At 38.2% G+C, this 24,814-nt stretch overlaps 2 protein-coding genes and 1 long non-coding RNA gene across 4 annotated transcripts in view; 1 reads left to right on the top strand and 2 right to left on the bottom strand.

Moving 5' to 3' along the window:
* Positions 1-132: 132 nt before the first annotated feature.
* LOC111327069 (glucosamine-6-phosphate deaminase 2) lies at positions 133-3,436 on the bottom strand. Its single transcript, XM_022931170.2, has 5 exons — positions 3,338-3,436; positions 2,754-2,892; positions 2,273-2,557; positions 1,428-1,612; positions 133-1,089 (listed from the first exon to the last, which is right to left on the bottom strand). Exons 2-5 carry the CDS (start codon positions 2,875-2,877, stop codon positions 805-807), a joined length of 879 nt encoding a protein of 292 aa, XP_022786905.1. The 5' UTR covers positions 2,878-2,892; positions 3,338-3,436; the 3' UTR covers positions 133-804.
* A 35-nt stretch (positions 3,437-3,471) lies between these two features.
* Positions 3,472-23,946, top strand: LOC148722762 (uncharacterized). Of its 2 annotated transcripts, XM_088732535.1 has the most exons (16): positions 3,472-4,951; positions 5,255-5,445; positions 9,356-9,472; positions 9,758-9,848; positions 10,801-11,127; positions 11,313-11,789; positions 11,915-12,076; positions 12,305-12,471; positions 12,577-13,834; positions 14,209-15,915; positions 16,163-16,250; positions 16,351-16,480; positions 16,949-17,021; positions 17,680-17,763; positions 19,140-19,229; positions 23,010-23,946. In XM_088732535.1, exons 1-16 carry the CDS (start codon positions 3,872-3,874, stop codon positions 23,076-23,078), a joined length of 6,111 nt encoding a protein of 2,036 aa, XP_088588661.1. In that variant the 5' UTR covers positions 3,472-3,871; the 3' UTR covers positions 23,079-23,946. The 2 variants fall into 2 exon arrangements, with proteins under 2 accessions (XP_088588661.1, XP_088588662.1); XM_088732536.1 differs by lacking the exon at positions 3,472-4,951 and having other exon boundaries at positions 5,294-5,429.
* The window catches only part of LOC148722760 (uncharacterized), a 29,413-nt gene continuing 9,623 nt past the window's right edge, over positions 5,025-24,814 (bottom strand). Inside the window, exon 2 of the long non-coding RNA XR_015991514.1 lies at positions 5,025-5,372. This is a non-coding gene — a long non-coding RNA (uncharacterized LOC148722760). The remainder of the gene's footprint in view (positions 5,373-24,814) is intronic.

Raw genomic sequence — 24,814 nt, 5'->3', positions numbered from 1 at the left:
TTTAGTGCGGGCGAATGTCTAACCGGTTTTCTGGAGTACAAGTAACACGAGATATTTGTACTCGTTTTGGGCGTTATTTGTACTCTACGAATCACAGATGAATAATAAATGTTAAAAAAAAAAAAACGTCAATGAAATACTCTCAATCTTTATTCAGGAAAACCACTCGTTTCTTTAACAATTGCTCATAAGGGGAAAAAAACGAATAATCAGAGAAAGTTCTGTCTCTGTAAAGTTTAATTCGATTTACCCACAGTCAAATCTCGTTTGCGCTAAGAAACATTTTCAAGTCTAAGAGTAAGACTTTCACGTTTGTTATTTTTGAGAAAATGTCCCTTGACTGATTCCAGTGTAAACCACTATTCTTATAACTATTTTTAGTTGTGATCAGTAAAGACATTTTCATTAGTGTACTAAGCTGATTAATCTCTGATTTGAGGAATAACTCGTAGCTCAATTTAAACTACTCTTTAACTTTGCTCCTTATGGTCTCTGGTCTTATTAGGCAGTAATCATTATTTTCAGTTCTTTGACAACAAATTTGAATGGTTACTACAAGTTTTGCACGTTTTGACTTTAACCATAACCACTACGCTTAATGCCGTTTTTGTTTCAATACTTCCGTCGCACACTAGGTTGTCTCCAATTTTATCCAACACGTATCTAAGCAATTGTCCAGTTGAATCAGAATTAATTTTTAAGTCAACAGAATTTTCGTCTGATTTAAGCCTCCCCTTGAGGTGGAAATTCAGTAAAATAAGGCTGGTAGGAAATTACCTGACACAGCAAAGTTATGGGAAGCCATTAATTCCCTCCATCATCATCTGAAACTGATTTCAACCTCTTAGCACTGGGTGGTGCATCTGTTGGATCTTGAGGATCTTCTACCAGCTTATTGTGAACATCCATTAGGCCTTTAAAATACTTCACAGTTCTGACTTTCAGCTCCAAGGTGGCATCATCATCAACTACAAAAATGGTCCGTGGGTGTTGCTGGAAGGCAGACACAGTGCACATGTGATTGACTCCTTCCTCCGTTGCACAACGTAGGGCGTATGCTTTGTGTACACCAGTAATCAAAATAAGAACCTGATGGATATAAAAATTACTGTTAATTGGCCAAATTTCAATACCTTTCAAGAAGGTATTCCACCAATACTTATCAGAATCCTGACAAGAAAACGTAGCAACAGATGTGAAAGGAAACCACAGCTGTGGAATACCCACTGGTGGTAAAAGTCTCATCTAAACTCATCAAATCTTGACCTATTTACAAGAAAGTTTGATAACACACTTTTCACTAAACATTGTATCTTGTATTCTGTGCAGAAACCCCAGCTCACATTTTTAACAATACCTGGCCTGTTTGTGATCCTAAGCAAACAGGCACTTTAGAAAAATTCCTTTAATTGTTCTGTTGACTGTACCTCTCTAGCATCCATCACAGTGCCCACTCCCACGGTAAGAGCCATTGTTGGTACTTTTGTCATGTCATTGTCAAAGAACCGTGCATTGGCCACAATAGTTTCTTTTGCCAAGGACTTGACTCGTGTTCTTGAAACCAATGATGAGCCAGGCTCATTAAATGCAATATGACCATCACTTCCTATTCCTGTCAAGGTTGTCAAAGCAAGGCATTGGTTCATGAAAATAATAAAGAACTTTAAGCTACTGCTCGATGTACCTAAAGAGTGTTGGTGCCTGTGGTAACAAAAAACTTGGGCAGTAGTAGTTTCCAAAAATGGACAGACTGGGAGTCTTAAGTATCCTCAATTTGAGTCTTGAATAGTAAAATCTTTCTTTTTTCATTTGTTTTCTTTTTTTTCGCTCTCTTACCAAATCACCAGAACACTAGTAAACATCACCAAACACTATTTGCATCTGTAGCTAATTGGTTGGCTAAAGACAGTCACAAAGGTTTGACAATAATGATAATGGGCGTGATAATGGGCGTGATAATGGGCGTGATAATGGGCATGATAATGGGCATGATAACATGATGCTAATGATGGTCATGCAGAAATAATTTCAAATCAAGACAGTCATAACGACTGAGATCACTGTCATTATTATGATGATACAATTAAGTTAAACGAGAAATTTTAAGGCGTGCTACACTATGCATAATTGGTGGAGCAGACTTTACTTTTGGGAAATTTGAGTAAGGGTATGTGCACACTGGGTAAAAGGAAAGACCCCCACCCCTTTTAAAAATGCTCTATTGCCTCCACTATGCTCCTATGACCAAGACAATTGCAGAGTATGTAAATACCTCCAATGAAGAGATGTACTCCTCCAGCTGCTGTTATCTTGTCCTCAAAATCATCACATTCTTTAACAAGATCTGAAGCATTGCCATCTAACACATGAGCATTACTTGGATCTATGTCTATGTGCTTGAAAAAATTCTCCCACATGAACGAATGATAGCTTTCTGGATGATCACGGGGAAGACCAACATATTCATCCATATTAAAGGTTTTGACATATTTAAAAGAAAGCTCCCCTTTCTTGTGGAATTCTACCAGCTTCTTGTACATGCCCTTTGGGGTGCCACCTGAGAACAGATGTAAAATTCTCTTATTAAACTGTAAGCACATATAAAATCAAGTTTTAATCCTGCTGTCTTGAAAATGATGTTTTTAAACATTTCAAGATTCCAAAGTTCTCACTTTTGAAAGCTGGTCAACTTTATGTGAACTAACAATTCACCAGTGAATAAGAAATGATATAACAAGTATTCATTTCAGTACCTGTTGGTAGACCAAGTACAAAATAATTGCCAGGTCCTGGATTATACTTCAGTATTTTGTTTCTCACAAATTTGGCTGCCCACTCTGACACCTGCTCATAGGATTCCAGGATAACAAGCCTCATGACGTGATTTTTTCCCTGAAGTGGTATAGGAAAAGAGAACAGGATCAGAACGAAATTTTTAAGAAAAGGGAATGAGAAAAGCTGCAATTCCTTAGTAGAGTTTACACTATTAATTTTGTGGAAATACCCCAGCTGTACCCCATGGGGTATTATGGATTAAAGCAGAGGAACAGCCGAAAACTGATTAAGATTCCAGTTCGTGAGAGCGCGGTATGGGGGAATCTCAAATACACAAAAACATCAATCAAAAATATTGGAGGCTGATAACGTCCACCGAACCCATGCACATCATAAAGTATAAGAAGTGATCAGCTGACGTAGACATGTTTACAACCCTCGTGTTGAACACATTTGATTACCAAACGAAGATTATAGTTTGAGAGCTTTCTTATTTTTAACTGTCTAAAAATTCCATTTGAAGTTATGAGCTAAGCCAAATAAACCAAAATTATATACTTACAAACTGGCGAACGTACAAGGCAATAAGTAAAACAAGGCAGTCCTTCGTGGAGAGGGCGCGTGCGGTCGCAAAGAGCAATCTCTTAATCAGCGGTAACACGTAAAAAGAGTGCGCTGTCTACATAAAGTATTTTGGCGGGTTTGCGCCGTCGACTGGAAGGTACAGCAACATGTTTACAAGGGGACTTATATTTCCGATTGTATTTGGTGGGACTTTGATTTTATTTGGCTTCGGATTTTATCATAGGTATAAGCTGATCGTTAACCCCGCTGAAAAAGAGGAAAGAAGGAAGTACAATATTCAGCAGGCGTTGGAATTTCGTCGTAAAGTTCAAGACAAAATTGACGAAAAGAAGGTTAATCCTTGATCACTTATGCAGCTTGTGGGATCTTAAGGATTTCATGTAATTTAAGAGCAGATCCAAGCTAGCTTTTTAATCGTCTTGACATTGACTTCTTTGTTTACTGAAAGTGAATTGACTCGTTGATCGATGAAAATTTTTCAAGGATATTATGGGCAAAACTTCATTTATAGATGACGGGTGAAGTGAAAGGGACACAATATAAACGATGCTTGTCGCGTAAGAAGCAATCTAAATCTACGAAATTGTCCAAAAGTGATCTCTGCTTAAATGAAACTGCCAGAAAATCTTACACAGCTCTCAGATCGAGAAAATCAGCTTCTTCAAGTCCAGATGAAAGTTCTGATCATTCAGCACGTTTATCAGTAGTATATACTAGAGACATTGGCTGTGCTTGTGATGAGTACCTCAAAGGCGAACCTTCTGCTGGGGTGTCAGGAGATCACAGAATTGATGAGTTTAATTTTTGTGAGAATGAAGATGAAAATAATGATGATGTGAAGTCAAAGGCTGTAGATGATTTATACGGCATTCGATGCAAGAGGATTGACTCTTTAGAACTTGGATCTGCATGCTCTGAGGATGTGGTTAAGTTTAAAAGAACCCGCAATGCTATAAAATTAAAACAACCTTCATTATGCTTAGAAAAATGCAAAACTCCTAGATCTGAGACTGTAAATTCAAAGGATGCTAAACCCACCAATGAGGCTGACTGCAGAGATAATATCAAAACTCTATCAACGGAAGATGGTTCATTACTCCAGTCACACGAATTTAATGTCATTGTGGGTAACATACTTTTAAAAAATGATAACAATAAACAGAATCTCGATAGAGAAGATCAAGATGAAATGGATACTGTATCCAAGGAAGAAACTACTAAATATACGGAGCATTCTGATGAAAAGCAGAACTCTTCAAATGACAGGGTTTGTCCAGTCTGCAGTTTCAGCTTCTTATCAGTAGAAAATTTGGATACCATTAACAAACATATAAACAGTTGTCTTGACAGCTGCTCTGATAACAGAGTCAAGGAGCAAGGTTCACGAGAGGTGATTTTTAAAGGCGTTGGAGAAGACTCATATTTCTGTCAGCTCTGCCAAAAGGATTTATCAAGAATGAACTCACAAAGGCGTCAACAACACATAAACCGGTGTTGTGATCAGGCCAGTGAAAAGGAAATGCCATTGTCAAATTCAGTTTTAGTTCAGGCACAATGTCCTATTTGTGGGAAAGGATTCAAAACAGCAAAGGTTTTTTGTGTTTTTGTTTTTGTTTGTTTCTTATTAACAGTACCATTTACAATAATCATTATTTGGGTCAATATATCCGTACTTGCCTTTATTTTGATTTACCAGTACTTAGACAATTCTAAGTTCTAATGGTTGGTTATTCTTATCACTCAATGGTTAATTAATGGCAACACAAACTGAATATCTGCTGAAGAACATCATTCATCCTTTGAACTTGGACATGATTATTGACTCTGTGTAGATATCATTTTAGACTGCAGTTCTCTATTTGTAGCTCATTTATCTATGTGTTAATGCCTCCAGACTCGTCAAACACATCTCAAGAAATGTGCGCAGCAGCACAATGTAGAAACCCATCAGTTGTTGGAGATTGTACATCGGGAGAAACAGCAGGAGGACGAGACTTCCATAACTACAGCATCTGAAGAAAATGTGCGTCCTATTAGAAATCTTATTGAAGTGAAAAGAAAGAGGAGAGGTGCTACACTTGAGCAGTAAGATATCATATACATTGTTCCCAACCTTGATCTTGTAACTTTTCCATATACTATCATTTTTTAGAATATTCCATTCTACATTTTTATTCTCACAAATATCTGAGATGACACTTGTTTTAGGTATAAGTGAAAGCAGACAGAAAGTAGCTGCATGGCAGATTAATTGGTTGTCCCACAATTGTAATGGCTTCCAATAACTGCTATCTGGAAATATGTAACAAGATGCAATATAGGAACTGTAATATATAATGCCCTTACATGATTTTATCAACATTGAGTGGCATCACTAATATCTGTTATTTTTCTGTATTTACACTTGATGAAAGCATCACACATAGTGCCACGCAGTGTTAAGTTACTCAAGAATAGTACAGAGCAAGACCAGGACGCGAACATGGTGGACGCTCTTCATTTGGCTCGTTTTATCTTATTGCTTACAGCTATTTTTCTTTCTATTCTTTGGCTAAAAAGCGCTAGAAATCGTACTAAAAATCAAAAGCCTCCTCTGGTTGATGCTTTCATGGTTTGGCCGCTTCATTTCGAAACATTGGTAAACGAAAGTTCGTCAAGGCAAGGATGTCAGAACTTTGCCATCGCTACATTAACAAAAGATATCTTTTTATCCTGTTTCTCCTAATATCTAATGATATTCAGCCAAACCTTGAACCAACCAGTTCCTCGATTCTAAAATGCTGCAGCTTAAATGCCCGTAGCATTGTAAATAAAAGAAGTGAACTTCAAGCTGTGGCTTCTACAAAGGACCTAGATATTATTGCAATATCCGAGACATGGCTCAACTCCGACATAATGGATCAAGAATTACTATCATCCCACTACAATATATTCAGAAAAGATAGACTGGGTAGAGGTGGTGGTGTCTTACTAGCCATAAGAAAAGGTCTCCGCTGTTATCGTCACTGTGACTTCGAAACTGACTGTGAAATTCTATGCTGTGAAGTCCATTTCAATCCTTGTTCAATTTACTACATTGAGATTTTCTATCGCCCTGCAAGCAGTGATATGGCCTATCTCAGTAAATTAGTTCAATCATTGGAAAAGTTACCTTCATTGTGTAACATCCTCCTTCTTGGGGATTTTAATCTACCGAATATTGACTGGAATTTCACATCTCCCTGTCAGCCTGATTCTATTAGCGACGTCTTTTGTGACTGTCTTATTAACAGTTTTGGCTTCTCAGAACTTGTTGACAAGCCTGCCCGAGGAAGAGCTCTATTGGATCTAATTTTAACCAACACACTAGACCACTTATCTGATATTGATGTCGATTGTGGTCTCGGAACTTCGGACCATAACACTGTTTATTTCGATCTCAATGTTTTTATTAATCCCACCCACCTCAAGCATCAAAGATTGTATATGATTATAAAAATGCTAATTGGAAGGGCTTTCGCTCCGATCTCTTAAAAGCCCTATGGGACAGTGTATTCTTAGAGAACAATATTGAGCAAATGTTGAACAAATGGAAGGAATTATTCTTCGCTGCTGTTCATAACAACATCAGTAAGCAACATCTGAATAAAAAGAAAAATGTCCCATGGTTAACTTCTGCTATTCGTTGTCTTTTTCATAAAAGGAAGCGCTTATGGAAGAAGGCCAAATTCTCTCAGCTACAGTCTGACTGGGATAAATATAGACAATGTAGAAACAAGGTTAAATCAGAACTTAACAAAAGCCATTGGCATTATATTCAGTCTCTAATAAATAGCGACAATCCTAAATGTTTCTGGACAGATATAAAGTCCAAGATAAAGTCAAGATCCATTCCACTTGAAGTGTCTTTTGAAAACCAGAAAGGAGCAAATGGCTTTGAAAAAGCACAACTATTTAACAAGTTCTTTATATTGGTGTTTACATGTAGTCCTGGCATCCCTGAACAGTTGCGTGAAGAACTTCACCCATATACTGATCAAATTATTTCATCTTTGTCTTGCTGTGAATCTGAGATCAGGAAATTGCTCACTCGTGTAATTGTCGCTAAAGCTCATGGACCAGATGGCATTCTTGCACGTATGCTTTGGGAGGCAGTGCCGGCAATATCAGGACCTTTGACTGATAATTTAACCACTCACTTCAACATGGCACCTTACCGATTGAATGGAAATCTGCACACATTACGCCAGTGTTCAAGAAAGGTCAGAAAGAGCAGGTCAAGAACTATCGCTCTATTTCCCTCACAAGTCTTATTGTAAAGATCCTAGAAAAGCTAATATATAATCACATTTTTGATTTTATAGAATCAAATAATCTTCTCAGTGATTCCCAGTTTGGCTTCCACCCTAGTTACTCTTGTACGTCTCAGCTTATTCATCTTTTCCACGAGTGTGCAAAGGCACTAGATGAACACCACTCTACTGATATGATATTCTTAGACTTTGAAAAGGCATTTGATTCTGTCCCTCATGATCGCCCTCTATTTAAGCTGGAGCGCTTTAGCATTATTGGACCACTCCACTCATGGCTATCTGACTTCCTCCTTGGACACGTCCAACGTGTTGTGGTGGAGGGTTGTCAATCTGACTGGGCACCTGTTAGGTCTGGAGTATCATAGGGGAGCATCTTGGGCGTCTTGTTATTCATTTTATGTGAATGACATTCCCGATCATCTATCTAGTCCTTCAGTGTTCTTTGCAGATGATGCTCTAATTTACAATCATTGCCCTCCCTCTTTGACGTCAGAAACTGCGCAGGAGAGTCTTGACTAAGTCAGTATTTGGTGTGGCTCATGGCTTTTAAGGAATAATGCTGATAAAGGTGAGGCTATGAAGTTCACCAGAGCTAGAAATCATGCACAATGCAACTACTCCATTGACAATAAATCTATTGACCAAGTATCTACTCATAAGCATCTTGGGGTAATTTTCTCTGACGATTTATCATGGAAACCTCACATTCTCTCTATTGTGGCACGATCAAACAGATTGCTGGGTTTACTCAAACGAACCCTTGGGTCACACCCTGAGGCTTTACTCAAGGGCTACAAAGTTATGATTAGACCAATACTCGAGTATGCTTGTCAAGTGTGGAACCCCCACCAAATATACTTGATCGATAAACTTGAATGGGTTCAAAGAAATATTACAAGATGGATTGCTGGCAAAGACACTTCCTACAAAGATCATCTAAAGTCCCTCAATCTTCCAACACTTGCTCATCATAGAGAATTCCTGGGCTTAGTCCAGCTTTTCAAGTTTATAAAGGGATATTCTGCTGGAAACATTAATGATACTATGGCTTTCAGTAATAGAAAATCTAGAAACTCACACTCTTATAAACTTTACAAGCCTTTTTTTCGCACGGATGTATTTAAATATTCTTTCTGGAGCAGATATATTGATTGTTGGAATAAGCTACCATCATGTCGTAGATCATGAATCTGTAAATAGCTTTAAAAAAGCTTTGAAAAAAGTCTATTTTAAATGATTTATATATTTATAGCATATTTTTAAAATTCTTATGTATGTATGTATTGTTAAAGTATTTGTATAGATATATGTAATTTATTATAATTATAATATGGGGTATAGTTAATATGGGGATTGAGTTCCTCCCTCTATAACCCAGTTGTAATGTAATGTAATGTAATATAATGTGAATTATGATTATGATTACAATAAAGCCGTTATATACACAACAGCTTTGTTGTGATTATCATTTTGTTTCTGCTTTTCCCTATATTAAGGTTTTGAATAAGAATAGTTTGAAATAACAAGAGAACAATCTCAATCTTCCTAGGCAATTAAAATTCAACCAAACATTTCTACACTTTCCATTTCTAAATGCATGAAGTTCATATACATGATTTAGTAAACTCCTCAGAACCATCAAAGTACTGACTGTTGGACTGAAAAACTGCTATTATATTGGACCTTTGTTTTTCCCCCTTTAGTGACCTTGATGAACAGACTCAGCTTGCTTTGGCTTTGTCAGCCTCCATGGCCCCACCCCCACCCCCACAGGCACATTTTAAAAAAGGTGTGAAGGGGAAAGGAAAGAAGATTAAAGGGTAAGAACTGCTAATAAATAGAGAAGATTCCATGGACAGTGTGCACAAACAATTTTATTCACCAGTTGCAATGTATCAAAAAAGGAAAGAGTAAGCGCAGCAAACAAGAGAGTTTTATGATGGATCATAGCAAGTGAAAAAAGTTATTCAAGCACTTTCTATGGCTTGATGTTTCTATTTGTTTAAACTGAGATTTTTTATTCATTTACCAGGAGAAAGTCAAATGATGCTGTGACTTATTTTGTGTTTTTTTTTCCAGTAATGTATGTTTTGTGTTTCCTTTAGTGGTAGTGAACTGCCAGCTTTGTTGCTAAGAGATGATGAGAGTGCTCAAAGAGCTGTCATGATGAGAGCAGCACAGGTTCTTTGCACAAGAGTATGTTTTATTTTAGTCTATTTTTTTAGGAGAAATGGCTGTTTAACCAAAAACATTTATTATATGCGATGGAGTGACATTCAGTTATTTTGTGGGATTGTACAAGTTAGGTAGTCTGTTGCCTGTGAGAGTAAGTGATTTCTTGAAAGCTGGAGTGGAAGTCATTATCATACTCAATTGTTGGTTACCCTGCAACATTGATGTTTATTTTTATCTGCTTTCTCTATGGTGTTACTATAATAACTTAATGGTCATAATAATAATACTAATTTAATATTTATATTGCGCAAATTAACATGTGGATATGATCAAATGCACATCACAACACTTTTTGGGGGACTTTGGCCGGACTGCATCAGCAGTTTACAAACAATCGAAGGAAACTTATTTGAAGATGCTCCCTCCCCACCAATTCCCAGTAAACAGGCCAGACCACATCACAGTAATCTCGTGAGTGGGTTCTTTAACATCCCCTGCCTAACCAAATTAACTAATTAATAGATACAGGAGACGGGACCTACGTTTTATTCATCCTTATCTGAGAAGACTAGAATGTCTATCCATTTCTTGATATTACAGAAAGGTAGCGCATTCCCCTCAGTTATTTTAAGACCTTGATTGTTGGTCCGGCCGGGGCTTGAACCATCGACCTCGACCTCCCGCACAACAGTCCAGCAATCTAACCAATTGAGCTAACCGGGAGGCGGTTAGCTCAACTGTCATACCTAACAATGATAAGATAGTTTAAATATGAGAATTTACTCGATGAATATGCTGGAATCTCTGCATACTTATCTAATGTTTATGACAGTCAGTGATATGAGTGACTCTCCTCCAAGATTTCATTTTGATTTTTTGTCAAACACAAGACAACAATGAGTAAGTTGTCAGTGGTTTGCTTATGACTTGAAATCCATGTCTTTCATTTTATTTTTGTTTTGTATTCTTAAAGGAAGAAATTGATGAAGAGGATGAAATTTCTTGCACTCCTGCTCTTGCTCCAAGTCGACTAGCTCAGAAAATTCCAGACAATCAAACTCTCCTTGGTAAAAAGACACTACAAGAACATCCTACTGCTTTTGCAAGTACATCAGAGGCAATCAGTGTGACTGGATTAGATTGCAATACAGTAGAGGGTAATGAAATGTGTGCAAACAGTGGAAATAACATTGTCCTGGTTGAGGAATGTTTTTCCCTTGTTGATCCTTCACTAAGTAGGTCATTTCTAAATGTTTTACACGGTGATGAAAACAATGACAGGAAACCATTTGAATCAGAGGTAAGTTCTAATTTTTTTTAGTTTTAGTTTTTGCTTCTCTTACAAAGATCTCTTTAATGTATACAACAAGCACTTGCCAGTGGTACACTGCTCTATTTCTAATTCCCAAGGCTTCATGTTCAGTTTTTGCATTGTGATGTTATCTTGTGCGATGAAAGTACTAAATTTTCCACTTTATTAAACAGGCACCTCGTCCCAACTCTCTTTGGTCATTAGCATCCACAAAGGACCAGTCCTATCAGGAATTCTATGTACCAGGTCTCTTGCCATCTGCTTCACCAAAACAACCCGTGCAGTTCTCTTCTTCACCAGTTCAAAAGAATGTATACTGCAATACCTTTCATGATCAAGCTGCCACCAATGCTGCCACCAACGCTGCCACAAAAGCTGCCACCAATGCTGCCACCAATGCTGCCACCAATGCTGCCACCAATGAGGAGACATCAGGCCCATTAGCATGTGAGTCCAACATGCAGGTGTCAGGAAATCCAAGTGGAGTTGATGAATGTGAAACGATAACACCATCACAAGCTGTTAATGTACAAATGTTGATGGATCTTTGTGATGGTGGCGACATTTCTAATGTTTCAGCAAACTCCCAGCAGATGGTAACAGCCAGCAGTTTCTGTGGTGATGACAAAGAGAATCAAAATGATCATGAGGTAAAATACGGCAGAAAGTTTTCCTTTTTAAAGCTTGTCCAGGTTTGAGCCAAGTAACAGTTTCCCTGTTTGAGGAAAAAAATTTTAATTGCAAAGTGGCTTAGTCTTTTTTCTTTCTTGATTAGGGAACTCATATGGTCCCTAGTGGAGTTTCAAAATTGCTTGAAGATTTATCATCCATGGTAAACAACTCATGGCTCAGTGATGTTGTTATTCATCTGAAAGATGGCAAAAAGTTGATGGCACACAGCTTTATTTTGTCCCTCAGATCCAATGTTCTCGCACAGGTACATGTCACATTTCTATTGTTTTCATGAACAACTATTTTAAGCAAGAGAGTTCTTTCTAGTTTAAGAATACAAGACTTTTACATTTCAGTAGTAGAGTTGTTAACAAGTGTAAGGTCATTTACTCTTTACAAAGCGAACAAACAAATTCATGTTTACCTGAGAGGTTGCACTAAAGTGTCCATTTGTATTTGCTGTTGATTCACTATACCTACTGCTTTTCTTTAGATGTTAGAGGAACAACGATCTGGATGTAAAGATGGAGTGGTTCTTTATCTACAGTTTGAGGAAGTTAAACAATCTGTTTTCGAAGTTACTCTAAGGCACATGTATACTGGTGACGTCATCGTCCCTGAGCATTGTGAGTTGGGTGACATAACAATTTTAGCTGAAAGGTAAACAATTTTAAAACGTACTTTGACAACAATTTCAGCGGCAGGAAGACAGAGAATATGTATCCAAAATGTTTGAATTGTTTTACACTGTTTTTTTGTTTGTAGGCTTCAACTGCGATGTCTTCTGAAAGCATGTAAGGACGCCATGTTCCGGCTAAAGCAAGTGCAAGAAAATGAAGATGCTGATAACATTAGTGATTGCGTTGTCCTTGATGTGAAAACATTTGAGCAAGATCTATGGACAAGGGATCAAGACAATGATTTTGGCTTGGATTTTCAAACTCCACAAGATGATGAAGAGGAAGTTACAAATGACCAGTTAAACGATGATGACATCGAAGAAATTATAATCTTCCAAACTCAATCACTTCAAAGGGAAGGTAGTGAAAATTTTAAGGATACCCCGAAAAATCCATTAAATCTGAATGAACAGCAGACAAGCAAGTTAGAATCAGGTTTGACTGGTAATTTTCGAAACAAGTTTGGTGAAGAAATATCTGTGAGAGATTCGAATCCTTATGCGTCTGAGGGAACAGAAAAGAAGTTGCGAGTACTCTTCAAAGACGGTAATCCGTCTTGTATTCGTATTGAAGGAAGTAAAGCATCAAGCAATGCTCCTGAAGAGGATGACTGTTCACGTAGTCCTGTTAAACAGACAGGAAACAAAGAGAAAAGAGAGAAATTCCAGTTTAATAGGACCCATGTAAGAGAACGTATAGTAGAGGAAAATACAAGTAGCAAGAGGGAACATCTAACCCCTCCAAACGAAAAAGAGGAACAGAAACTACGTTACCATCACTGTGCGTCGGCTGAGTCTTCTGAGGATGATGCGTTTTTACGTGACTCTAGTAAGGAACGCACCATAGACGGAGAAACGATCAACAATCCGGACGATGTCGAAGTACAGTGTGGAGATCACACGCACGGGATAAGAGAGATTTGTACACTTGAAGTGGGATTGGAACAGTCCTTTGATCATAGCGAAGAATCACACCTTCCAGAGGAAGCTTTGGAAATTGATATGAATGTGGAAACTTATCCCAAGAATACCGATATCTACAACGTGTCTGTACATTTGTTAAATGATGCAAATCAAGTCGATCATGAGGACGCAAAGGAAACAGATGTTTCAGGCGAAATTCAACCGAATTCGAGCCAAGATCTTAACATTTTGGCGGAAAGCTGTAACAAGCCTGGCTGTGCAATTGTGTTTGTCCCGGGAGAGGAGGATAGGCGGGAAAAGGAAGACTTAGAGGGGTCCCTAAGGGAAATACCTTTGTCAGACTATGCGGAAAGTGAGGGCAGCACTGAAGAAATGGATGTAAACGAATCGATGACATTGATCAGTGATTATGAGGAGGAGGTTTGTAGTTTTGGTTTGTTGTTTCAATTCTAGATTGCTAGATTTCTGTCTTAAGGAAAAACCATCGAAATAACAGTAACGAACAGTTGGTGCTTTCATCATATCATCTAAGTGAAATGCGTCTCTTTGAAGAAAAAACATTTAGTGCAGTGGATGAGAGCACGTTAGCACCATGTTCCTCATCTGACTTTGCATTCCAATCAATCGAATAAAATCTGTCTTTGCAGCGGCTGAGTACCAGAAATGAGCGATAATTAGATTTTGACGAATTTTAAATCCGTCAAGACATTGTCTGGTAGTAGATTTCATCCTTTCTTGGAAGTTTTTATGACAAATTTCGTCATTCACGTCTGTGCATAATTTTTTTTTTCTAGGTCCTCGATGTTTCTCCGCGAAAAACCGATATGGCTATCGTCCCAGAGACTCCTCATGGGAGGGGAGGAGAGGGAAGGGGAAGCACCTCAACAAAATTCTTATCGAAACTTTCTGTCAGTGAAGACGGCGATGTCACTGTTAGTGGTTGCTCTCCGTCCAAATCACCTCGACAATGGAAAAAGGAAGCAAACCAATTTCTGTCCAAACTGAGACAGCGTGCAGAACGTAGCAAAGGAAAGAAGCAAGCGAAAGTTAAGTCAAGAAACAATGGTGTAACTGAGAAATCTTGGGTTGAAATATCAGCCAAGCGATTAACGACCTCAGAGGAGTCTCGTGGGAAACAAGACAACCTACGTGAACCGACAAAATTATCAGGAAACGTTGAAACTCGTAATGTTTCACCAACACGAATGACCCCGAGGGGTCGCACGTCCGCCAGTGGTTCCCCAATGCGAACACCCCGTCGGGGTTCAAAATCCCCTAGAGGCTCTAAGAACAGAAGTTGCTCGCCTAGAAATCTGAACGAAGATTATATTTCAGAAGTAATCGAGGTTGGAAATCCTCCTGTTTCCCCATCTTTAGACGATTACGTAGTGCAGATTTCTGAAACCTCTAAGAAATCACCAGAAAAATTGGCCTGTCCTTCAGATAGAAAGGGTATTTCAAGGGGAAATGAATTATATTCCAGAGAACTTCTCAATTGTGAAAACGTAGAATCTAGCGGGGATGTTTTACATGTTCTTGGCATCAACCGAGACTTTCCTCTGTCAACCACATCTCCTGGTCACATTATGTCGCTACCAATCCCCTCGCCGAGCAATGATTTCTTTGATGCTGTTTTGCCTCCAAACTCCCCAGTACCTTATACTTCCCCTCCATCACAACAGATTGCTTTATCACCCGATCTTGACTCGCCCAGTCTTCCAGTTGATTGGAAGTCACCTCCAGCCACAAGAGGAATGGGTTCTAGTCCGCCGTCACAATCTTCAGAGTCGCCTTCGGTTTGTTCATTCAGCTCGCATCGTGCGCCGAGGCGGCATTCAGAATATGAGAGGAACCACTCGGTGAAGAAATTGGAGTTCGAACAGAATTCAGATGACAACGAAAACCCACGAAAGGCAGGAGTGGTAAAGATTGATCTTAACGTACCACTGAAGGAGAGATTAAAAGCCGCGCGTGTTGGTGGAATTAAAAGGTTCTGTATCAGCGATGATGATGAAGGTGACAGTGATACAGACAGAAGTGATAGTTGTACCCGAAATGAAGATAACAGCGGTTATGAGCAAGATATGAACTCCACAGCTAAAAGGAAACAGCAAGTAGAAAGCATTTCACTTGGTGACGAGTTTGATTTCTATGACGATGGGGGCTTTAATGTTGATATTGACGGATTAAACAAACTTGAGGTTTTCAATGTTGATAGTGATGTAGCAGCAACGGTGAAACGCCATTGTAATAAAGATATAGAGAAACACAATGTTTTGCCGTCGCAAGTGAATGCTGCAGCGACAAATAAAGGTAAAAGGAAAGCTCCCTCAAGTCAACGAAAAGTCCAGGACAGTGATGGTAGCAGTGAAGATGATGGAGCTCCGTCAAAGCGTCGGAAAAAGTCACACATTCAGTCAATCAAGCAGGTAGAAGAGAAGGCGAAACAACCAGTAACACCAATGCCGAACTACATCGAGATGGCAACTCCAGTGTTGAAGGTAAGAACTTAGATCAATACACTACCATTAACTGACAAAATAATATTGAGTGGCTCGGACAGCAATAACATCATATTTATCACAGATGTTGGATAATGTTTAACATTTATTTCACCAGTGAGCTTTGATTCTGTCACTGGCTCTAACGGGGTGAGACCGTCAGATTATTTTAATAAAGAAAGTAAAAAAGAATGCAATCTTACTGATAATAGTTATGTTTTCAGTGACTTACATTTTTTTTTTGTAGAGTGAGCTGCACAAGTTTGGTGTTCGTGCTCTCCCGAAGAAGAAAATGATCTTGAAGCTTAAAGAGATCTATGATTACACACATTCAAGTAAGGCAGCGTTAACGATAGTTGTACAATTTTATCAGTAACGTGACCCTTTTAGAAGGGTATATCTGTTTCAGCTACCAAGTTGCTTTGTCTTTGATAGATGAACTACATACACAGGGAAGTAAAACAGAACATGCTCCAAATAGAGTGAAGCCGCTGTCTTCCAGTATCGCTGTCTCGCACCCTGTTGATAAAGTTGAAGGAAGTGGTACAGTGAGCAGTGATAACAGGTGAGAACGTTTGTGTATTTCAACTTTCAATGAAGATAAAGATGTTTTCTTACTTCCTTACGCGTAGCGCAACATTTCCGCACAATTCCCGATCAGTCGTTCGAGCAATGTGCTGAGTGGAACTCGACTGTCACGAATGGTATAACGTGTGCGGTCACTCCTTTGGCTCTGATATTTTTTTGTGTGACTATAAACCATTTCCAAGTGCTGAGAACTCTCACTTTCAAAATCGGCCGAAGCGCAAAACCTTTTGTGAAATTAGGTCTATTTTCTTGAGGGTAAAATAATATTTTCTTATTAATTTTCTTTGTACTTACTTAACTGCGCTTTAAAGCAAATGCTTTGTCAATGTGCCTCTGGGATGTGGTCTGCTGTCTCAGGGAATTAGTTAATACTTGTTCTGTGTGTCCTAATTTGTCTCCAGCTGAACTCCATGATTGTTCTATCTGTGTTTGTTTGTTTGTTCAGTGATCAGGAAGATACAGAATTTGGAGACTGTACTATTCTGATTGAAGATGACGCGATAACAGCATCCCAGCAGGTAAAAATCTTCTCGATAACTTAAGAGTTGATATGCATAACTTAATTGATAACTTAAGAGCATAACTTAATTGATAATTGATAACTTAAGAGTTGATACCCAATTGGAATAAACTGAACACCCTTGATAAATAAGAATATCTTGCAACTGATTAAAACTAAACTGATATATCGCCCGGCGGGGATTGGGCAGGTTTACAAGTTTGAAGCTATATATCGTAAAAATTTGGATATATCAACAAAGTTGAAATGGTAAATTGGCCACCGTAACGATTACAAAAGCTGACATTTCGAGCGTTAGCCCTTCGTCGGAGCGAATAGAGGAATTGTGTGCTTTTAAAGGCAGAAAATGGAGCTACGTTATTGGTGGGAATAACGTAGCTCCATTTTCTGCCTTTAAAAGCACACACAACCCACAATTCCTCTATTCGCTCCGACGAAGGGCTAGCGCTCGAAACGTCCGCTTTTGTAATCGTTACGGTGGCCAATTTACCATTTCAACTTTGTTGATATATCGAAATTATTTCGTTACTCCCACCGACGCAGCCCCAAACAGTTTCTTTCGAAACTATCAGCCTTTATTCATTTATATATCGTAAAAACATAGAGATGATTATGTCAGCATATCCAATATTTCCAAATTTTTCCTCTCCTAAAAGGTCAGTGGAGGAGACCTGAAAGAGAAGCTGGCCTGTTACATTCGAGATAACAAAGAACTCTTCAAAAAAGTTTTACAGTTTCAGGTAAAGCACAGAGATCTCTAAAGGAAGAGGTATTCAAATCTTAAAATCATGCTAGATATGTTACAAGCGAATTATGTTATCCTCACTCTTAGTTAAACTTACAAAATTTTCTCAGTTATGACTTCCTGGTAAGTAAATGTAGCAAGCAGGACGAGAGTAACTGGGACTAGCCCAGGTGATTATTATGGGATTAAAAAAAAAGAAAAGCATCGTACGAGAAAAACGGGGGATGCTATATCGAAGGCGCTCGTCGAGGGTCGAACACACAAATTTATAGTACAGCGGTTAAATATAAAATATGTCATGTAAGCTGTACCACTTATTCCCAACGAAAAGTTCAAACCCGAAATGTGTAAGATCGCACTGAACAAAGTATAAAGATATACAAAAACTAATACAAATGTTTTCAGTGTGTTTGAGCTAATTTACAAGGTTGTCAATGCGCTAATAAACCTAACAGTAACGTTTGATAGAGATTCTCCTTGGAGCGTTAAGTCAATTTTTTTAGTAATGTAATACGAAAAACTTGTCAACACTGAAACATCAAATGATTCGTAAAATAACGAACAAGATTTTCAGGAATTGTACACAGCCTAGCCTAGTCTTAAGTCAGTCCCACACTAGGAAGAATCTTCTCCAATATCAATTTACGTCACTACTCTGCAACGATTTTGTAAAAATTAACTAAAATCTAGAATTAGGGTTCTAGATTTGCCATTCACCTTTCTCTTTTCTGTATAGTTTTAGATATGCATTTACTTATCAGATTATTAGACTTTGAATCTGTTCAGATTTGACTCCGTTATTTATAGTTTTACAGACGCTTTGACAAAAAAAAAAAAGGAGTAGATGTGAGTACTGGTTTTTAACAGAACAATTTTCAAGGTTTTCCTCAAGGAACTCAATCTCCGATTTGTTTAAAGACGATTGAATAGTCGCCGCCATGATTACGCATTTTAGTGTCTCACTGAAAAACTGTTTTCAGTTTTAAATGTCATCCTTTCGCTGGCTTTCGCAAATATTCGCGGGTTTCATAATTTCCCCGCTGACCAAACTTACCGTTTACTCTTACCCTCGACGAGCGCCTTCGATATAGCATCACCCGAGAAAAACAAGGCGGTGAAAAACGAAAGTCGAGGAGAACGTTACTGTTTGTTGTGTTAGTTATTTCGCGTGATTAAAGTGGTGTGCAACATAAACACTTGATTTTAATACCAACTGGTTCTCCTGCGTGCTAGGTTTCGAGCGAGGAGGGAGAATTAATGACGCATCTTTTAGAAGTGTTGAAAATAGAAGAAAGGAGAACTGGTCTAACTTAAGAAACAAAGTTATGCATGTATTTCATGTGGCGCTTGTCTGTTTCTTTTCCCTCACAGCCATTAGAGTTGGTTTCACTGCATCAACAAATAAAATCTGACGGAATCAGTTGTTCTTTGGGAAAACTTGTCGATTTCCTCGACCAGCAGGTGAGAATAATCGTCAAAGTTTGCCTCTGATTTTCATTGTAGAAGAACTGAGCATCACATTTATCTTTAAACTTGAAACTTGATTTTTGTAGCTTACTGCCTTTAAAAGAGGCGTAAGCTACTATGCTGTCCTGTTGAGTGACTGTAACAATAGAATCCGAGCCCACAACGTATCGATTTTGATCCGATTTTCCCCGATCTTAACTCCCTTTTGTATCTACAGACTTCTGTGAAGTCGTAGATACTACGCTATCCAGAGTGTAAGTCCGTCCGTATGTCTGTAACAATAGAAACCTTCTAGAATGCTTGCAACTCATTTCGGTCTTCTATATATATCGTCCGATTTTCGTACTTCCCGTTGGCGATCGTGATCGCAGTTTTTTTGTCTCCTGCAGGTTTTGTGTCGCATTGCTAGTTGCTCCGCAAATGAAATATTTGCCCCCCAAAGGAGTTTATGTGTTGCATTGCGGCGATTATTTGTCCTGCAATTGATTTTTTACTAAAAAATCGAGATGAAAGATAAAATTCGCTAAATATTTTCGCATGCGGATCAGACTTCAAAGTGAAGTATGCAAATTTCTCCTTGTGTGAAGAGATCACAAGTTTCATGGTTTCTATTAATAGGAAGCAAGACGAAAATGACCAAGAGAGGACAAGAGATATTTCAGGACGACAGTTTTATTCAAAACAGTTCTTGATTTACTGTTATAAACGAAAAACGTACGAATTTCTTACGTGTACAAAGCCCACGCGGTAAAATTCATCATGCGTAGTTCATTGTTTGGTTCACTTCAGGGCAAGAAATTGCGTAGTGTTATGTTGAAAATTCTGAAAGTACTACGATTTGACACAAAATCTTCAATTAAACAATACTTTTTGAACACATAGTTAATCAAACGTAATATTTACCGGGCAATAGAATTGTCAAATTGTCGCTGGGCTCTGCTTGAAGTTGGGAAGTTCGGTTTCGGTTTACGGCCACAGTTCGCATCGTTTTGGAGAATTGTAGTGTCGTTGACTCAAGAGCTTATTCTGTCACCTTTACGACCTTGGTATCCATTATTTTCCTGACAGAGTATTAGATAGCACTGCTACTTTATATTATGAGTTACACAATGTCTAGCTTGATCGCAAAGGAACGAAAATTCCGACTTGAAAATTTTGAAGGTCGGCAGCGCGGACGCTCTCTTTTTTTCAAGTTTGATCACAGGTGGCCCAAGCTCTGTCAGAGGCTCTTTCACAGTGAATAATTAAAGAGTTTGTATAGTGGTTTAGTTGGACTTGCTTTTGAGCTCCGTAAATGTTAAGTTGTGTGAAATGATCAAAGAAATAAAGTCTTACTTTCGTAGAGAGTAGTCTGTGTTGTTCTCCTCGCGATTTGAGGCCGTTTTGATGTGTTTTAGCTTGACGCCCTAAATTACCGTGCATAAAATACGGGACGGTCTGAAACTTCTGTTGACACATGCTCGCCAAAATCGCTCGAAAACAACACTTAAATACTTTCCCTCGAATCAAAACTCGGCAGCTCGAAAGCCAAATAGTTGCTCTTTAAGTTCACCGAAAAAAATCCCACAAAAGTCGGTTTGTCGAGCAACCAATTCCAGCGAGAATTTCAAATTAACGGCCGTTTGGAATTCTTCTAATGCGTAGAAGGAACTTCTCCTGCAGCTGAGAGTACAAAACGGTCTCTCAGCTGCACAAGAAGTTTCTTCCACGCATTAGAAGAATTCCGAACGGCCGTTAATTTGAAATTCTCGCTGGATTGGTTGCTCGACAAACCGACTTTTGTGGGATTTTTTTCGGTGAACTTAAAGGGCAACTATTTGGCTTTCGTGCTGCCGAATTTTGATTCGAGGGAAAGTATTTAAGTGTTGTTTTCGAGCGATTTTGGCGAGCAAGTGTCAACAGAAGTTTGCCACCTTCCCGTATTTTATGCACGGTAATTTAGGGCGTCAAGCTAAAACACATCAAAACGGCCTCAAATCGCGAGGAGAACAACACAGACTACTCTCTACGAAGGTATGACTTTATTTCTTTGATCATTTCACACAACTTTACATCTACGGAGCTCAAAAGCAAGTCCAACTAAAACACTATACAAACTCTTTAATTATTCACTGTGAAAGAGCCTATGACAAAGCTTAGGCCACCTGTGGTTTGATCGTTTAGGGCCGACCATTTAATTTTTGAGGGTCATAGGAAATTTCTGGTCATCAAGAAATTATTTTTTAGCAATCTGCTATTTTTTCCGTTCTAAATGCCCTTTTTCTTCTGTTACATTTGGGCTGCATGCAATTTTTTTCTTCCACCAAGCGCTTTCAGGAAGTTTTTTTTTTTTAAATCGCCCACCCCTCCCCCCTCAAGAGTTAAATGGTCGGCCCCTTAGTATGAACGCATAGAATGATGGCCTTATAGTACCCCCTGACGCCATCAAAATATTTGTGTAAATGACGGATTCTTATTGTTTTGTTGAACTCCTAATCCTAACCATGAGGGAAAGTCGGGGAAGGGAGGTAGGGGCGGTTACGGGTGGTTCAGGTGTCAATGTGTTAGCATATTATAATAATATATTTGTTTCCGTTCATCGCGCAGCTTAAATTTGTGGTTGCACGATATCTTGAGTTGTGAGTAATTTCTAGTGTCGTTTTAGGGCGCGGTTAAATACGGTATTCTAAGTAATAACAGGTACAGTAAGCTACATGCAGTCATTGACTGCCTATTTTTAAACAAGTGAGACGCACATAAAACAAAACTCAATACCCTTAAATGCGATTGAGTTTTTAGTAAATTATTTTATTGTTCTAATGTATGGGCAAATACATCGAAATGTAATATTAAAAACTGCAGGCTGTGCAAAACTTTGCCTGCCGCATTGTGAGCGGAGCGCGTAAGTACGATCGTATTACGCCCATTCGTAAAAAGCTTAACTGGCTATCTGTGGCAAACCAGTTGTATTATCCAAGTGCTGCAATGGCCTTTAAAGGTATGACGGGCCACGCCCCTAAATAGATGTCCTCAAAATTCTTAAAGCGAGCAGAGGTGAGCGGTTGTAATACAAGAAACTCACAATTGTTGAATATTCCACTTTTTAAAACCGCTAGCGGCCAAAGAACTTTTCATTATAGAATAGTTAACTTATGGAATTCCTTAGATCACTCTCTTAAATTGTGCGATTCAGTCACTGTCTTCAAAAATTGTCTGAAAACCAAACTACTCAACGAAATGTATTTTTCTATTTATATATTTTTATAATTTTTAGAGCCTTCTTAGTATATGCTATGAGTCTTGGGATCGTATTTTAGTCATTGTTATTCTTATTTGTGATTAGTAACGCTTGTATATTGTCCTTGAAAAGCCTCCTTTGGGGAAAGTCAATAAAGTATGTATGTATGCATGTATGTATGCATGTATACATGCATGTATGCATGCATGTATGCATGTATGTATGCATGTATGGATGCATGTATGCATGTATGTATGCATGTATGTATGCATGTATGTATGCATGTATGTATGCATGTATGTATGCATGTATGTATGCATGTATGTATGCATGTATGCATGCATGTATGCATGTATGTATGCATGTATGTACGTACTGAGGGGAATTTTGTCAAATTTTCTCGATCAGTTTTCTCGGACTTAGAAAATAAAAAGACTGTTAGTGAGGGTGGGATTGATGTGTGATACTGATTTGCATCTACAACAAAAATAAATTACGAGTTTTTTTTCTTTTTTCCCTGTTTCTTGTTTGTGACACTAGTAATGGTTGTATTTCAGTGCATCACGTTCACCACTGCTGGGTCGCGACAACCTTGGAGACGAGGAAGAAAAAAGAAGGGGAAATAAGGTTATGGACGCGAACAGGAAAATCGAATGGAAAATAAGGTTATGGACGAGAAAAGGAAAAATTAATGGAAAATAAGTTTATGGACAAGAACAAGAAAAACAAATGGAAAATAAGATTATGGATGGGAACAGGAAAAGCCAATGGAAAATAAGATTATGGACAAGAACAAAAAAACAAATGGAAAATAAGGTTATGGACAAGAAAAGGAAAAGTCAATGGAATCATCTGTCAATGTTTAATTAGGTGTAATTTAATAATTTGTTTCTTTGGTTTCGTGCTGTTGATTGGTGTGACATCGAAAGCCAATATGTGTGCGCCCTAAAAAATACGTTTGATTAATATTAATTTAATAATGTTTTTATCATATGACCAATCAAACCTTGTAGTACTCAGAAGGAAAACGAGTCAAGTCTCCAAATTATTCTTAGTTGTTTTCTTTATTTTGATTGGTTGAGAAGACACGAAGAGTAAGTGTAGGTAGTCAAAAAGTGAATTGAAAGAAAGAGTGTTTTAAGATAATTAAAAGAGCTCCTTTAGTCTTATTAGATGTTAAACTGATGATGAAGTTTCTGATTGTCACTCTGTTGGACCGTCTCCGATTTGTATTTCCTGTTGAGATGTGTGGGAGAAGTGCAGAAAACATCTGCTCTCTCCAAAGTACTCAAATAAGCGAGATTGCGAACGCATTTCAAGAATCGAGCTTTGGCCAGGAGCAGTATAGTCCACCAAAGTTTGCAGATGAAAGTATTCAAACCTTACAGTACTGATTCGAATTTGTAACTTTTCAAAAGTGCGTGTAAAATCCTTTGTTTTGTGCGATAAAAGATATCAACCGATCAATTGTAATAAAAACAATGACACAGTTAAGTCAAGTTTTGCTTATATTTGCATTTCACATGAAACATTATTTATCATGAAAATTCATTACTGAGAAGTTGTCTTCCCTTCTCGACCCTCAGTGACAAGTGCGATTTTGTGGTATTTGAAAAGTTTCGTTCTCGCGTTTTGTTTGCGTCTTTATTTAAATATTCGCGCTAGGCGGCTGTTAAGGCTTCAGGGAAGATATGTAGGAATAAGTTACTCAGGTTTGATTCGCTTTCATGAACAATTCTTCTTTTGAGAAACTGATATTGCAAGGTATGTGTTCTTTTCATTTTTCCATGTGAATTTTCTAAAGAAATGGCAGGTTTTGACATTACATCGCGCAAATTATTGCCTCTTGATTCCATGAGCATTTCAAAAGTTGTTTTCGTTTTAAAACGAATTTCGCTTGTAAACTTGCCGTGTACAAATCTGGACAAGGACATTAGTTGCATGAAAACAAATGTCCTTCTTGTTTTGCCTGTAGTGTACAAACCGATAAATGAAACGAAAAAGACAAACTGAAATTAAAGCCACTCTTCTTGCACATCAAAATTTGACACCAGAAAACAGTTGCTAAATGAGGGTGGTCGACTAAAAACTTGACGCTTTTAGTTTTGAACTTTGCTGGGTTCAAAAGTAAGTTGAAACGTTAAGATAACGGCAAAGGCAAATCTAGTATCTAAACAGCTTGGCATGGCCGGGCACATTTCCCTGTAATTGTTAATTTTCGTTTTCGCGCTTTCAAGGCTGAAGGACAACAGCAGGGAGTTCAATTTTTGCAGTTTGCTGTAAATTTTCTTTTTCATCTTCCCTGATATTTCTTTCCAGTGCAGCTCTATCCTGTGTTTGCCCTTTCGCGAGAATCGATCAT

The sequence above is a fragment of the Stylophora pistillata genome, chromosome 9 (genome assembly GCF_964205215.1).
Source record: "Stylophora pistillata chromosome 9, jaStyPist1.2, whole genome shotgun sequence".
Taxonomy (NCBI): Eukaryota; Metazoa; Cnidaria; class Anthozoa; order Scleractinia; family Pocilloporidae; genus Stylophora; species Stylophora pistillata.
This window is presented reverse-complemented; position numbering and strand designations above follow the sequence as displayed.